We start from the raw sequence: 14,145 nt of genomic DNA, 5'->3' as shown, positions 1-14,145 counted from the left end.
TGGCATGACTGACCTCCCTTGGCAACTGCTTCAGACTCAGGTATGTCACCGGGTCGTCAGATCACACGCCGGTCAGTCCCCAAGTCTTTGTGCGATCTGCAAAGTCACCAGAAGTCAGTGTGAAGACGGCAAATGGGTCTGTGCGCCGCCATCTAGGTGTCCCGCTATGGGAGGGGCAGGTTATGGCTCTGAAGTGACAATCACAGGAGATTCATAAAAAGAAAAAGTTATATTTGTTGAAATGCTGTAGCACTGGTGCTCAGAGTCCGGGGGGGGGGGAGGGGACTCAGAGCCCCATAAGGTCAGCCACCCCCTGCTCCCTCCGCAGCCGCCGGTTCTCCTCTTTGAGCTTCTCCAGCTCCATCTCCAGTTCATGGAGCCTGGGGGGGTCAGCCCGCTGTGACCTCAGGTGGTTGTTCTCCTCCTCCATGCGGCTTATGCACTCCTCCAGCTCCATGTATTCACGGATCAGCTCCTGCTTGCTCATGTCCTGCAGGCTTTCCACGTGGTCCTTCATCATCAGGAACTGGGTGGTGGTGTAAGGGGCCACCGGTGGGCCCTTGGCGAACATCTCGGCCCGCATCTGGGGCACCCGCTGCAATTCCATCTCCTCCAGTCGCTTCTTCTCCTCCCAGGTCCGCTGGTTATATGACTTCCAGGACCTCTTCTTCTTGGAGGGTAGCTGGCAGTGCCTCTTTCTGCCCAGCTCCCTCCAGGGCCCCTCCGGCTCATGGCTGTCGCCCATGACCAGCTGACAATGGTGTTCCCTGTTTTCCGTAATAACAGATTGTACCATGAGGGCTTCGTAAGGGGTGCCCAATGGTTCTTCCTGACCCAGCTCCTGGGGATCCCAAGCCGAGTCTACACAATGGGCTGCTGCTGGTGGGCGGTACCCAGGTTGAGACCAATTTGACCTGGTGTTGTCATTCATGGGGCAATTCTGCTTGAAGTGACCCAACTGTTTGCACCGGAAGCAGCGTTGTTCGTTGTCCTCCTGGCGTGGATAGCGAGGGCTCGATGTCATCGGTCTGTTAGGCGGTTGGTATCTAGCGGCTGGTGGGTGTGAGGGCGCCGTTGGTCGTGGAGGTTGTTCCCGTGGTGTGACCTGGTTTGTCTTGCGAGTATCCGCATATTCATCCGCCAACTTCGCGGCCTCTGGTAGAGTCATGGGCCTGCGATCTCTCACCCAGTCTTTGACATCCGTCTGGATGTGATTGTAAAATTTCTCCAGGAGCATTAGTTGCAAAATGTCCTCTGCGGTGGTGGCCTGGCTGCTGTTAACCCAGTTAGAGGCCGACAGGGACAACTGGCATGCCCATTCCGCGTAAGTCTTTCGTGGTTTTGCGTGAGTCCCTGAACTTCTGTCGGTGGGACTCTGGGGTTACTGCATAACGAGCCAGGAGCACTTCTTTAACCCTGGCGTAGCTATGGATATCCTGATCTGGCACGGTCCGGAAAGCATCAGAAGCTTTGCCTGACAGTTTGCCTGACAATATTGCAACCCACTCTCTTCTAGCTATTCGGTGCAGGTTACATTGTCGCTCAAAATCCGCCAGGTAGTTATCAATCTCACAGTCCTTTTCATCAAAAGCTTTAAAAGCGCTAAACGGAATCTTCCTTGCGTCTGCTGTGCTGTACTCACTGTTCGGAGAATGTGCGGCTGCTTGTCGGACTGCTGCCAGTTTTAACTGTAGTTCTGCGTCCCTTATTTCTTTAGCCTCCTGTAGCTCCATCACTCTCAGCACCACATCTGCCGTTGGGTTCGGGCCGAACCAGGCTAGCTTCTCTCTCATTAGCTTGTTGGCTGGCGATTCCTCCTCCTGAATCACTGGTGTCTCCATCTCTTGTACTGCTGGCGTTGCTGCAATCCCGTCCTCCTGGTCTATCTCCATTGATTCTGCTATGATGACCCGTTCGGTTTTGTTGCTAGCAATCCTTCCAGTAGTTCTTCCAGTGTCTGCTTGGAATCCGGGTGTGAAGGGGAATAGAAGGGAAAATCCCACTGCTGCCACCAATTGTGACGGTATCGGTATGATATCCCCGTCAAAGATTCCCTTCTTCCATAAGAAAATCACCCCAATATTCCACTAGGAGGGATATTCCTGAGATCGCCCATTAAGCCACACATTAGTCCAGGCTTACTGCTAGAACAAGACAGACTTTAATGTTATATCACACAGCTTATATGTAATTTCCAAAACTGTTACAATGACAAATCTCCGCCCCCTCACACTGGGGCTTCCATACAGATGAGTAGGCAGACACGACGGAGCCGAGTCTGAAAACACATTTTCTTTAGATAATGACATCAGTGGAGCTGAGCACTAGTTGTACTGAATACATCAACTAGACAACTCGACCCCGCATATAGAGAGATAACTACCACAATGAAGCAATCAGAATAATTAACACAAGCCACATAAACACAGATCTCCTTCACACAACACAATAGATCAATTAACCTTTAGAAATAGTGAGGGGACATTAGCATTTCAATAACCGGATGGTAATCACAATGGCAAGCAGGGAGAATTAAACTGAGACATATAGGCCAATGTATCACAGTTATGTAGTTACTTTATTTTGATTTGTCAAAGCTGTATTGTGTCATGTTCTAGAGCAGTGGTACTTAACCCTGTACTCAAGTACCCCCAACAGGCCATGTTTACAGGTTTCCCTTTATCTTCCACAGGTTCTTCAAATCTGAGTCAATGGCTTGGTATTTTGGATAGCTATTTTATCTAAGAGAAATTCCCAAAACATGACCGGTTGGGGATTCTTGAGGACAGGGTTGAAACCACTGTTCTAGAGACCAACTGAAGTCTTCTGCACTTGTTATCATGGAAATTTGAAGCAGATATTTTGTGATATACCTGTTTTGACTGCTATGTACTTCATATTTGTGCAGTGTACTCATGACATATTGCTGGCGGAAGCCCTCTTTGCCTTGACAACTGGTGTATTCTTTCTATATGTGTTTTGTAAATGTTTTAAACTCTTTAATAAAAAGTGTTTGAAAAAATAAATCTATATATTAGTATTTATGCTTAGCTTGCCTGGGGCAGAAAACACTCAGTTATGAAGGGTGCCATGACATACTGTCCATTGCAGCAATGTCCAGCCCAAAAGCACAATGCACCATCCAAGAAGGTGGAACCAGCATCAAAGACAACTCCCATTATTGTTCCCATTTTTGTTGGTATACAGGTCTGTTTTACTTACTGTACTGACCACTACACGTCACCTCACACCCATTTGGGTTACTGTTCACAATTATTGCTGTGCCCAGTTGCAGGTAGGGCAGCGCCACCACCCCTCCACACGTTCATCTAGTCTTTTACTATCTCCTATGGGGATTGGTTTTTGGGGGGCTGCAGCCTGATTATTGAACATTTTAATTTCAATTATTCTGATTATTTTTTTTCCCGGATTTGATTAGACACCTGTCTGGTATCTACTGTCATATATATTAGCCTGGTTAGAGCCTAAGCGCAGATTAACCCCTATCTTACGTATTATTGTTCCCATTGCCCACCGACAAAATGCCAAACAAGGGAGAGCAGCATCGGCCTGCAGGTACACCTCTAGTGTCATTCCTGCTGCTTAGCAATGCCATGTCAGGCGAAGTGGGATGGCACCATTTAGAGCCCATGTATATAAACAGGGTAAACAAAATGTTAAAGTCCAATCTATACAGCAGTTTAGTTCGAACACTAAGCCTAGGTTCACACTGCTGCAAATTCAAAATCGCGTTAAAATGCGCGATTTAACCGCGATTTCGCGGGTGCAATTTGCCGCGATTTCGACCCCAATTTAATGTAAATCGCGGCCCGAAATTGCAAAAAGTAGAACAGGAGGAAATACTTTTTGAAAGAGCAGATGCGGCGTCGCACTGATTAGGACAGTGCCATTGCCGACAATTGCCGCCGATTTGAGATGCGATTTGACATGTCAAATCGCATCTCAAATCATTCCAAATCGTACCCAGTGGGAACCAGGGCTAAAAGTGATTTCTAAAGGATACTTTTTTTTTTACCTCAAATAAAAAAGCATCTTATACTTGTGTGGTATTGCACAGTGTAGCCCCAAATTTTCTCTTCTGGTGACCTCCACTGGCACTCTCTGCTCTTCCTCTTCTGTGCCTGCCCCATAACAAGATACGTGTTATGGGGCAGACGTGCAAACGAGCTACCAAGGAGGACTGTGTTCGTCCACAGACAACAAATCGTCAGAGAGAAGTGCACAGACTACCACGATAATCACTTTATTTACATGTAGAAATGAAAATTAAATAAATTCACTCACCTGTTTCAGATGAATAAAGAGAAAGAGAGAGAGAGACTGTGTGACATGCGGCAGCTTTGGTCAGGCTGCAATGGATCACATTTGAGGTTGTAACGGCACATTATTCTTTTGGAACATGTGAGTGAGCTATTTTTTATTTTAAAATCGAAATAAAGTGATTGATTGCACTAATCTGTGTGCTTCCCTGTCGTTTAGTTTTGTCGTTTGAGGTTACTTGCATCCAGGGGCGGACTGACCATTGAATCACTCGGCACTGCCCGAGGGCCCCATGTCACTATCAGGATTGGCAGACTCAGTAAAACCAGGGACAGTATGTAAAAATCTGTGTTTTTTTTATATCTGTCCCTGATATGTCTGAAACCAACATGCTTCTGATGTGAAAATCCAGAGATTTTAGCTGTCCCACCTCTGCACTGCCTCCTGGCGTGGTGGCCATCTGTAAGCCCAGGGGCCCCATAGTCTTCTATTGCCCGGGGGCCCCATGAGTTGTCAGTCCGCCCCTGCTTGCATCCCCTTGTGCAAGGTCTGGGGAACAGCTGGAAAGGATTTAAAGCTGAAGGTGGAAATTGTATAGACTGAGGATATACTGTAGATTGGGACACTTAAGCGCAATAAGTGTATAAATGTTTTTTGTGGATATATGTGTCTATAGATGGCTCGGCCCTGCCCCCGGGTCTCTGCTCCCAGGATTTGTTTGACAGCAGCAGGAGATAATGGTTGCTGCTGCTGCATCTGTGTCCTGTGAATGCAAGGAAAGAGGTGACAGCCGCTTTAGATGAGGACAGTGCTGGATCAGGTGAGGTAGGTATTTGGTGGGGGCAAAGTGCCAATAATGTGCAATGAGCAGTCATAAAGAACTTAAAGGGTAACTATTATTATAGCATATACAATTGTTACACAAGTCGTATTGTAATTGAAAAAGTGCACACATCCCCCTGGCTTCCTATTGGCTGTGAGTCCCAGGACACTGTGCCGCACTGAGCACTGCTGCTCAAAGCTGTGTTCCTCTGCTGTTCCAGGGACGGGTGCAGTGCTCTATCCCACCTGTAATGGACACGTCCGGAAAAAATCCCAAGCTGACCGAGTATTCCATGTAAGCCAAGTGCACTGTGGTATATGACACTCAACATGCACAGAACAGTCACACAGAGCACACTGCACTCACGTAGTGTACACTGCATGCATACACAGATCACCCCCACAATGTCCCCCTCTCTCCACACTGATCCCTAATGCCCCCCTCTTTCCACACTGATCTCTAATGCCCCCTCTCTACACACCGATCCCTAATGTCCCCTCTCTCCACACCGATCCCTAATGTCCCCTCTCTCCACACCGATCCCTAATGTCCCCTCTCTCCACACCGATCCCTAACACCCCCTCTCTCCACACTGATCCCTAACACCCCCTCTCTCCACACTGATTCCCTAATGTGCACTTCTGAACCCTGGACTCTGTACGCAGCGCACTTCTGAACCCTGGACTCTGTACGCAGCGCACTTCTGAACCCTGGACTCTGTACGCAGCGCACTTCTGAACCCTGGACTCTGTACGCAGCGCACTTCTGAACCCTGGACTCTGTACGCAGCGCACTTCTGAACCCTGGACTCTGTACGCAGCGCACTTCTGAACCCTGGACTCCTGAGCTCTTCACTCTGTATGCAGTACACTCCTGAACTCTGCAACCTGTGCAGAACACACTACTTGTATTTAACAATGCCCCATTAGGACCCTTCAACTGTAAGGCGGTAGTGTGATGGGGGCATGGTTGAGTTCCTGCACCGATTCTCTGAGAAAAAAAGCCCTGCATAACATTATGACCACAGACAGGTAAAGTGAATAACACTAATTTACCTCGTCACTATGGCGTCTGAAAGTGGGTGGTATATATGAGGCAGAAAGGGGTGAAAATGTTGTCCCTTAAGTTGTGTTGAAAGCAGAAACAAAATGTATAAGTGTAAGGATCAACTTTGACAAATGCTAAATTGTAATGGCTAGATGACTGGGTCAGAGTAACTCCAAAACTGGATGTTCCTGGTCTGCATTTGTCTGAACATAGCAAAAGTGGTCCAAAGAAGGAAAACCAGCAAACGGGAGAAAGGGTCATGGGAAGTCAGGGGCTTATCAATGCATGTGAGAAGAGAAGATTGGCCCATGTAGACCGATTCATTACAGAAGCGAATGTAGCACAAAATACTGAAAAATGTAATGCTAGAACTATTGTATGGGGCTGCGTAGCCGCAGGCCAGTTATGGTGCCCATGCTGACCTGTGTCCACAGCCAAAATAGCTTATGTGCTGGGGATAAGTAGAGGTGCTAAAAAGGATATGCTATAATCAAAAGCAGATCTATGGTTAAAATGTCAAATCATATTTTCATTTCCACAAGTATTTAAACTATTTCTAGCCTATTCCTATTAATAATCTTGAAGTTTGTGAAGTTCTGCACACGTGAGATAGCCAGTAGACAGGCAGCAATTAAAACACCAAAGATGATATTTCCAGTCTCCTTAAATTGAATTGTCAAAAATACCTATTGTGTATTGCAATTACAATGGTGATCTTATAAATTGAAAGTGTATACTGTGACCATAGATTTAGTTTAAGCCTCTCCCTGGCAGCATCAGTGGACCAGTAGAGATCCCCATTATATACTGGGCATTTCTTTACCCATCTGAACGCAAAAAAGCACCCAACACCTGATGGCAGCAACATGTGTCTGCTTGCTTTTCAGACAAAATGTAATGATCATGCCATCAAAAAATACATTCAGTATATTACATCACTTACCTTAAGAACAGCAATGAATGGAACAAAATTAGCCCTCTGAAGTCCATTTTTATAGAGATCTGAAAAACAAAATACATTATGTGTAATCTTATTTTTAAAAAATAACAAGAAAAAGATTAAATATCCATATATTTGGTGAGAAGTTCCACATCCATAAAGTATCATAAACAGTCTCAATATGCTAGGATTCCATGTTGTTTAGAATTCAGCCATGACAGTTTGTAACACAAGTTGGTGAATAGCAGCAGTGGTCTCCCTTTCTTCATCCCCCCAAAGCATCTGGTACAATACACACACTGTTAGCTGATGCCAGAACCCTCTTATCAGATCAGCACAGAGGCAGACCCAATCATGATTATTAGCCAAATCCACACTTCAGCCTGGAAGTCCAAATAATGCTGTCTGACTTGCTTGCTTGAGTTAGGGGAGTTTTAATAGATACATGCCAACTCTTATTGTGTAGCAATACACATTCATGATAGACTTGGTTATCAGCCAAGACTCCAAAACTTTGGTATATTTCATAATACATGAACTAATAACAGCACAGCCATAATAAGGACACATTTACTTCCGTCAGTTAATTTGTAACGTTTTGAGTCCAAACACCCCCTCATTAGGCAATATGGGGCGCCAACGAGACACAATAACCCTGCTAGGTAAAGTAAATTACTAAAACCTGTCATATTTATATCCATTTCAAAGCCAATTTCATGCTGGACATAAATATGCATGTTCGCAGACTGCAGCCTGCAGGTATTCAGAGATATCGATACTTATAGAAAACTGGACCTGTGATACAGTCCTAACACCGTGAAACTGGACCTGTGATACAGTCATAACACCGTGACATCCTAGGGCCAGCCCTCAGCCACTTAATTGGTCTGATGGTCTCTGTCAACACCCCCTTAATACCAAAGAAAAGTGGACTGCAAACACATTGGACAGCTCTCGTTTAACATCAAACTAACAGGACTTGAGAGAGCCACTGTACAATCTTTGCTTATTCATTGGATTCTGCGAACCAGGAATTGCAAGTATTTTTCATACTCAACTCATTTTTTTTGTTGCATTATTGTCTCTTTGTTTCCTTGCAATACCCTTTTTCTGTAAATAGTTTAATTGTCACCCTTTTTTTACCTCTTCATTATTAAACAATATTTAGTGTTAGTGTTAAAACTGTCTATTGCTCTAACGCAAACTCAAAGAATAGATAAAGGACAATCCGCAACTCCATACATGCTCTTTAAATCAGTCAAAGTTTATTGTATCGCCATAAAGATAAAGGTAGATGCATTTAAGCCGCAACGGCCTTGTCCACAACAAACTCAAAGAATCCCTGTCTCTTGAACAGCGTTACTATAGTATACATCTCTGAATATACCTGTCTGTGGTGACTGTGTGTGTTAGACATTTATTTAAAAATCATAGTTGTATTGCTAATCTTGTGAAAGTTTCCAGTTCTTTGGTAAAAGCCAGTGGTGGCAGTTTAACCCTTTCACTGCCAGGTCCGTCCGCCATACGGACCTACAGAACTGCCTGCAGGTGGCCAAGTCCATATGCCGTACGGACCTACATTCCTCCTCTGATATAAGCCCATGGTCACTTCACTGACCATAAACTTATATCAGAAATGCTCCGCAGACTCTGCTGAACAAAACAATAGCTCTGATTAGCGGCTAACAAGCCGCTGATCAGAGTTATTCAGCTAAAATAAGACCCCCCGCCACCTCTCTACCTGTCACCCGCTGCTTCCTCCCAAACTGCACTACCTCAAATGATTGTTCTGTCCCCCCCTCTACACTGTCTTCTTACTTATTACGTCTTTCCGTCTAGAACCAATTTTCACTCCCCAGCATCAGTGCCCCCCCGCCAGCACGGATCATCTGTGGAGCGGTTGCTATCGCCGGTCCCCTTGCTGACACTCCCGCCGGCAATTATACAATTAAACTTTTTTATCCTTAAATGATGTCGCACCCCCTTCAGGGCCCCCGTGCTCACCAATCCCCGGCGGCCCCTCCATGCAGCTCTGCAGGGCAGCATTCCACACACCTGCTGCCCGGGAGATCGGCGGGTGCAGTGTGTCAGGATGGAGAGTGGGGGGCTGGTAAACATGTGTTTACCAGCTCCCTTCCTATCCTAGGTGAACATAGTGAGCGTTCAGTACTGATCACTCCTATGTTCAGCTGTGACGGTGGCATAGTAAACACTGTTTACTATGCTACCGTTTATGAATGAATGAGAGCCGCTATGCAGAGGCTTCCATCCATAAGTATTTCAGCTGAGCCTGCAGAGAAAGGGACTGAACTCTTCAGTCCCTTTCTCTGTCTAAAAAAAGAGACGACATTAGAGGTTTGTTTAGACCCCTGATGTCTCTCTAAAAGATACCCCCCATTAAAAAAAAAATTGTAAAAAATAAATAAATAAAGAAAATTTACAAAAAACTAAAAATCCATAACAAAGCCCCTTTCACACAGGCACCTCCAAGGGCCAGAATCCACTTGTTCAGTGGGGGATTGGTCTGCTAATGCCCCTGCGGATGACAGGTCTGTCTCCGCTCTGTCCCACTCTCCTCTATGGGGAGATCAGGTGAAAAAGGACTGCCTGTCCATTTTCATCCGATCCGTCAGACGGATGGAAAATAGGACTACCATCCGTCTGTTTTTTGAAGGTAGGATCGGATAGTGGTGGATATCAGTGGACATGTCACCGCTGACATCCGCCGCTCCATAGGGGAGACTGGAGTGTCCGATCAAGTCCGTCTGAAAAACTGACAAGCGGACCTGATCGGACATCCTGTGTGAAAGGGCCCGAAGGGTAAATTTAGCCATGCGTCTAAATCTCCCTTGCCTCTAAAGCCCAGGGCTACCCTCCTGGGGCTACTGACAGGCGGTAAGGAAGCGGTGCAATGCCTCCTCACCATCTGTTTTAATCCCATTTTAGCCTACAGATGCACCACAACTGCATGCCCCCCCCCAACTGTAAGTCTAAACAAAGCCTTATGCCGCGTACACACGATCATTTTTCGGCATTAAAAAAACGTTGTTTTAAAAAAATGTCATTTAAAATGATCGTGTGTGGGCTTCACATCATTTTTCGGCTTCTGAAAAACGAGAATTTTTTTTTTCGAGCATGCTGCATTTTTTTCGGGTTGTAAAAAACGATCGCGTGTGAGCTAAAACGATGTTAAAAACCTGCGCATGCTCAGAAGCAAGTAGTTATGAGACGAGAGCGTTTGTTCTGGTAAAACTACCGTTCATAATGGAGTAAGCACATTCATCACGCTGTAACAGAAAGAAAAGCGCAAATTGTCTTTTACTAACACGGAATCGGCTAAAGCAGCCCCAAGGGTGGCGTCCTCCGCATGGAACTTCCCCTTTATAGTGTCGTCGTACATCACCGCACTTTGCTAGAGCATTTTTAAAAAACGATGGTGTGTGGGCAACGTCGTTTTAATGATGAAGTTGGAAAAAACTTTGTTTTTTCTACATGCCGAAAAACGTTTTTTTTTTCATGCTGAAAAATGATCGTGTGTACTCGGCATAAGGCCTTGTTTCACGCAAAGGCATACGACTACAGGGCCGTATTTAGCTGCAGAGGGATGCACGGAACACCTGCAGGCAGTCCCGTTGATGTCAATTGGGACACAGCAGCTGCACGGGAATGCACATGTGTTCCGTGCATTCCTGTGCAGGCAGTCCCATTCATGTCAATTTAGATGCAGCAGCTGCAATGACACAGCCACTTCTCCCAACTTGACACCCATGCAGGTAAACACAGCCCTCCGTGGGGGTACACTTTAGCACACCCCGCTGAATTACATAAGTTATGTGTGCAAATAAGGATTTTAGAGGTTTTTTTTTGTGAAAATAGTGATTTGATAAAGATTTGTGCAAAAACAGTAGCACCTCCTTATTATTCTACTGGTCATGTGCTTTCAGAAAATAGATGGTTTAAGGGGTCTTTCACAAATTCTGAATGCTCTAAGGCAGTGGTCTCCAAACTGCGGCCCGGGGGCCAGATGTGGCCCTTTGCTTGCTTTTATCCAGCCCTTGGGGCATAATTTACCAAAGATGGGGCACAATTCCTCCCAATGACACCAACGATGGGGCACAACTCCTACCACTGATCACAATGATGGAGCACAATTCCTCACAATGACATCAACAATTGGGACCAATGATAATGCACAATTTCTCCCACTCACATCAACGTTGGGGCACAATTTCTCCTGCTGATGTGGGGACCTTTTCTGCTCCCAATGTCAACAGTCTGGCCCCCTTAAAGTCTGAAGGACAGTAAACTGGCCCCCTTATTAGGAAGTTTGGAGACCCCTGCTCTAAGGGAAAAATAAAAACCTTCAGATTTTTAGAGAAATATGGATATTTACATTTTTGCGTACGTTCGATTTTAACCATTTTGCAAAAAGGCACAATGTAAAAATTACAAATACTGTATTTGTTATTTATTAACTCCATACAGGTTAAGCTTTTATATTTAGTTGGAATTTAGCAGGAATTTTGTAAAATTATCTTTGTTTTTATCTGCTAATAATGGTTTTAGTGTATATTTCTGGAAAAAATATTGTTTTGATAAACATTTGCGCAACTACTGCAGGGCCTAAAAAAAAAGTAGCACCTTATTTTTATTCCAAAGGTCATATGCTTGGGGGGTCCTTTACAAATTTTGAAAGCTGTAAGTGAAAAATTAAAACCTCCAGAAATTTGTGGGTTCGTTTGATTTTCACCATTTTGCAAAAAGGCGCAATTAACCTGCTAAGGACCGGCTCACGCCGATATACGTCGGCAGAATGGAACGTACAGGCAGATTAACGTACCTGTACATCGCCTTTAAGACGCGGCATTGTGGGTGCGCGCCCCCGCTGCAAGCTCCGTGAGTGTGATACCCGCGATCATCTCACGGAGAGGAAGAACGGGGAAATGCTAATGTAAACAAGCATTTCCCTGTAATCGGGAGCGGTGATCAGTGTTGTGTCACACATAGCCCATCCCTACTACAGTTAGAACACATCCCTAGGACACACTTAACCCCTTCAGCGCCCCCTCCTGGTTAACCCCTTCACTGCCAGTCACATTTACACACTAAGAAGTGCATATATGTCGGCAGAATGGCATGGGCAGGCAAAGCAACATTGCTTTGAATCTGCCGCCTAGCGGGCGCGCATGCCCACGGACTGGTCCCGCGGACTTGTGTCCCGCGATCAGGTAACGGAACGGCAGAACCGGGGGGGGGGTTGCCGTGTAAACAAGGTATCTCCCTGTTCTGCCTAGTGACACAACACTGATTGTCTGCTCCCTCTCATCAGAAAAGCAATCAGTGTCATGTCACAGTAAGCCCCACCCCCTTACAGTTAGAATCACTCCCTAGGACACACTTAACCCTTTCCCTGACCTTCCTGGTTAACCCCTTTACTTCCAGTCACATTTACACAGTAATAAGTGCATATTTATAGCACCGATCTCTGTGTAAATATGAATGGTCCCAAAATAGCGCCAAAAGTGTCGGATGTGTCTGCCATGTCGCAGTCACGATAAAAAAATCACTGATCACCGCCATTACTAGTAAAAAAAATTATTCATAAAAATGCCATAAAACTATCCCCTATTTTGTAGACGCTATAACTTTTGCGCAAACCAATCAATAAACGCTTATTAAGATTTTTTTACCAAAAATATGCAGAAGAATACGTATCGGCCTAAACTGAAGGAAAAAAAAAGTTTATATATTTTGAGTGATATTTATTAAAGCAAAAAATATTGCTTTTTTTCAAAATTGCCGCTCTTTTTTTGTTTATAGTGCAAAAAATAAACGCAGAGGTGATCAAACACCACCAAAAGACAGCTCTATTTGTGATGAAAAATGGACGCCAATTTTGTTTGGAAGCCACGTCGCACGACCACACAATTTTCAGTTAAAGCAATGCAGTCCCGAATCACAACAAATGCTCTGGTCTTTGGCCAGCCAAATGGTCCGGGTCTGAAGTGGTTAAACTTTACAATTATTTGTTATTTATTAACTTAACAAAATAAGCTTTTATATTTAGCAGGAATTTTATCAAATTGTGTTTGTATCTGCCAATAATGGTTGTAGTGTATTTTTAGCAACAATATTGTTTTAATAAACATTTGCGCAAATACAGAGGGGTCGTTCACAAATTCTGAAAGCTATATTGGGGAAACATTTAAACTTTCAGATTTTTGAGAAATGTGGATATTTACATTTTTGCGTACGTTTTATTTACACCATTTTGCAAAAAGGCGCAATGTAAATTTTTTGGTTGTTGTTATTAACCATGCAGGTTAAGCTTTTAGATTTAGCAGGAATTTTGTAAAATGTGTTTTTTTTTGCCAATTATGGCTTTAGTGTATTTTTTGCAAAAAATAAATTGCCCTCTGGGGATGTTCAATGACCAAGACTTATGGTGACAGCTATCAAGTGCAATATAACTATTGCCATCTGATGGTTTGAAAGATATATCCAGGTTTTAGAGCAGCATATGCTCCCATCCAGGCAGTGTCTTTTTCAAGGAAGGCCTTGCATATTTCAGCAGAACATTGCTAAACGGCATACTGCATCTGTAACAACAGCATTGCTTCAAAGTAGAAGAGTTTGAAAGCTTAACTTACCTGCCTGAAAGTCGAGACCTTTCACTGAAATTATTTGCTGCATCTTGTAACAAAGAATTTGACAAAGAGGACTCAGGACTGCTGAGCAGTTAGAATCCTATATTAGACAAGAACAATATTCCAATACTCTCCCAATACTTTAGCAACTGGTCTCAGTTTTCAGCTGTTTACAGCGTGTTCTTAAAAGAAGAAGGAATGGTAAACATAGCCCTTTCATAACTTTTTTGAGACGTGTTGCTGCCATCAATTTCAAAATTATCCTATTTTTTTCTTAAAATTGTTGATTTTCTCAGTTTAAACAGTTTATATGTTTTCTATTGTAAATAAAATATGGGTTTATGAGATTTTCCAATCACTGCGTTCAGTTTTTATTTAGATTTTACAAAGTGCCCAACCTTATTTGG

The 14,145-nt window shown here is 44.3% G+C and overlaps 1 protein-coding gene across 1 annotated transcript in view; it reads right to left on the bottom strand.

Annotated features, from left to right (window-relative positions):
• Window positions 1-14,145, bottom strand: part of AFG1L (AFG1 like ATPase) — a 171,341-nt gene that overhangs the window by 65,032 nt on the left and 92,164 nt on the right. Inside the window, exon 7 of the mRNA XM_040350205.1 lies at window positions 7,095-7,153. Coding sequence (XP_040206139.1) covers window positions 7,095-7,153 — 59 coding nt within the window. The remainder of the gene's footprint in view (window positions 1-7,094; window positions 7,154-14,145) is intronic.

Source organism: Rana temporaria, chromosome 4 (genome assembly GCF_905171775.1).
Source record: "Rana temporaria chromosome 4, aRanTem1.1, whole genome shotgun sequence".
Taxonomy (NCBI): domain Eukaryota; kingdom Metazoa; phylum Chordata; class Amphibia; order Anura; family Ranidae; genus Rana; species Rana temporaria.
The sequence above is the reverse complement of the archived record's forward strand: the minus strand, read 5'-3'. Positions and strand labels throughout refer to the sequence as shown.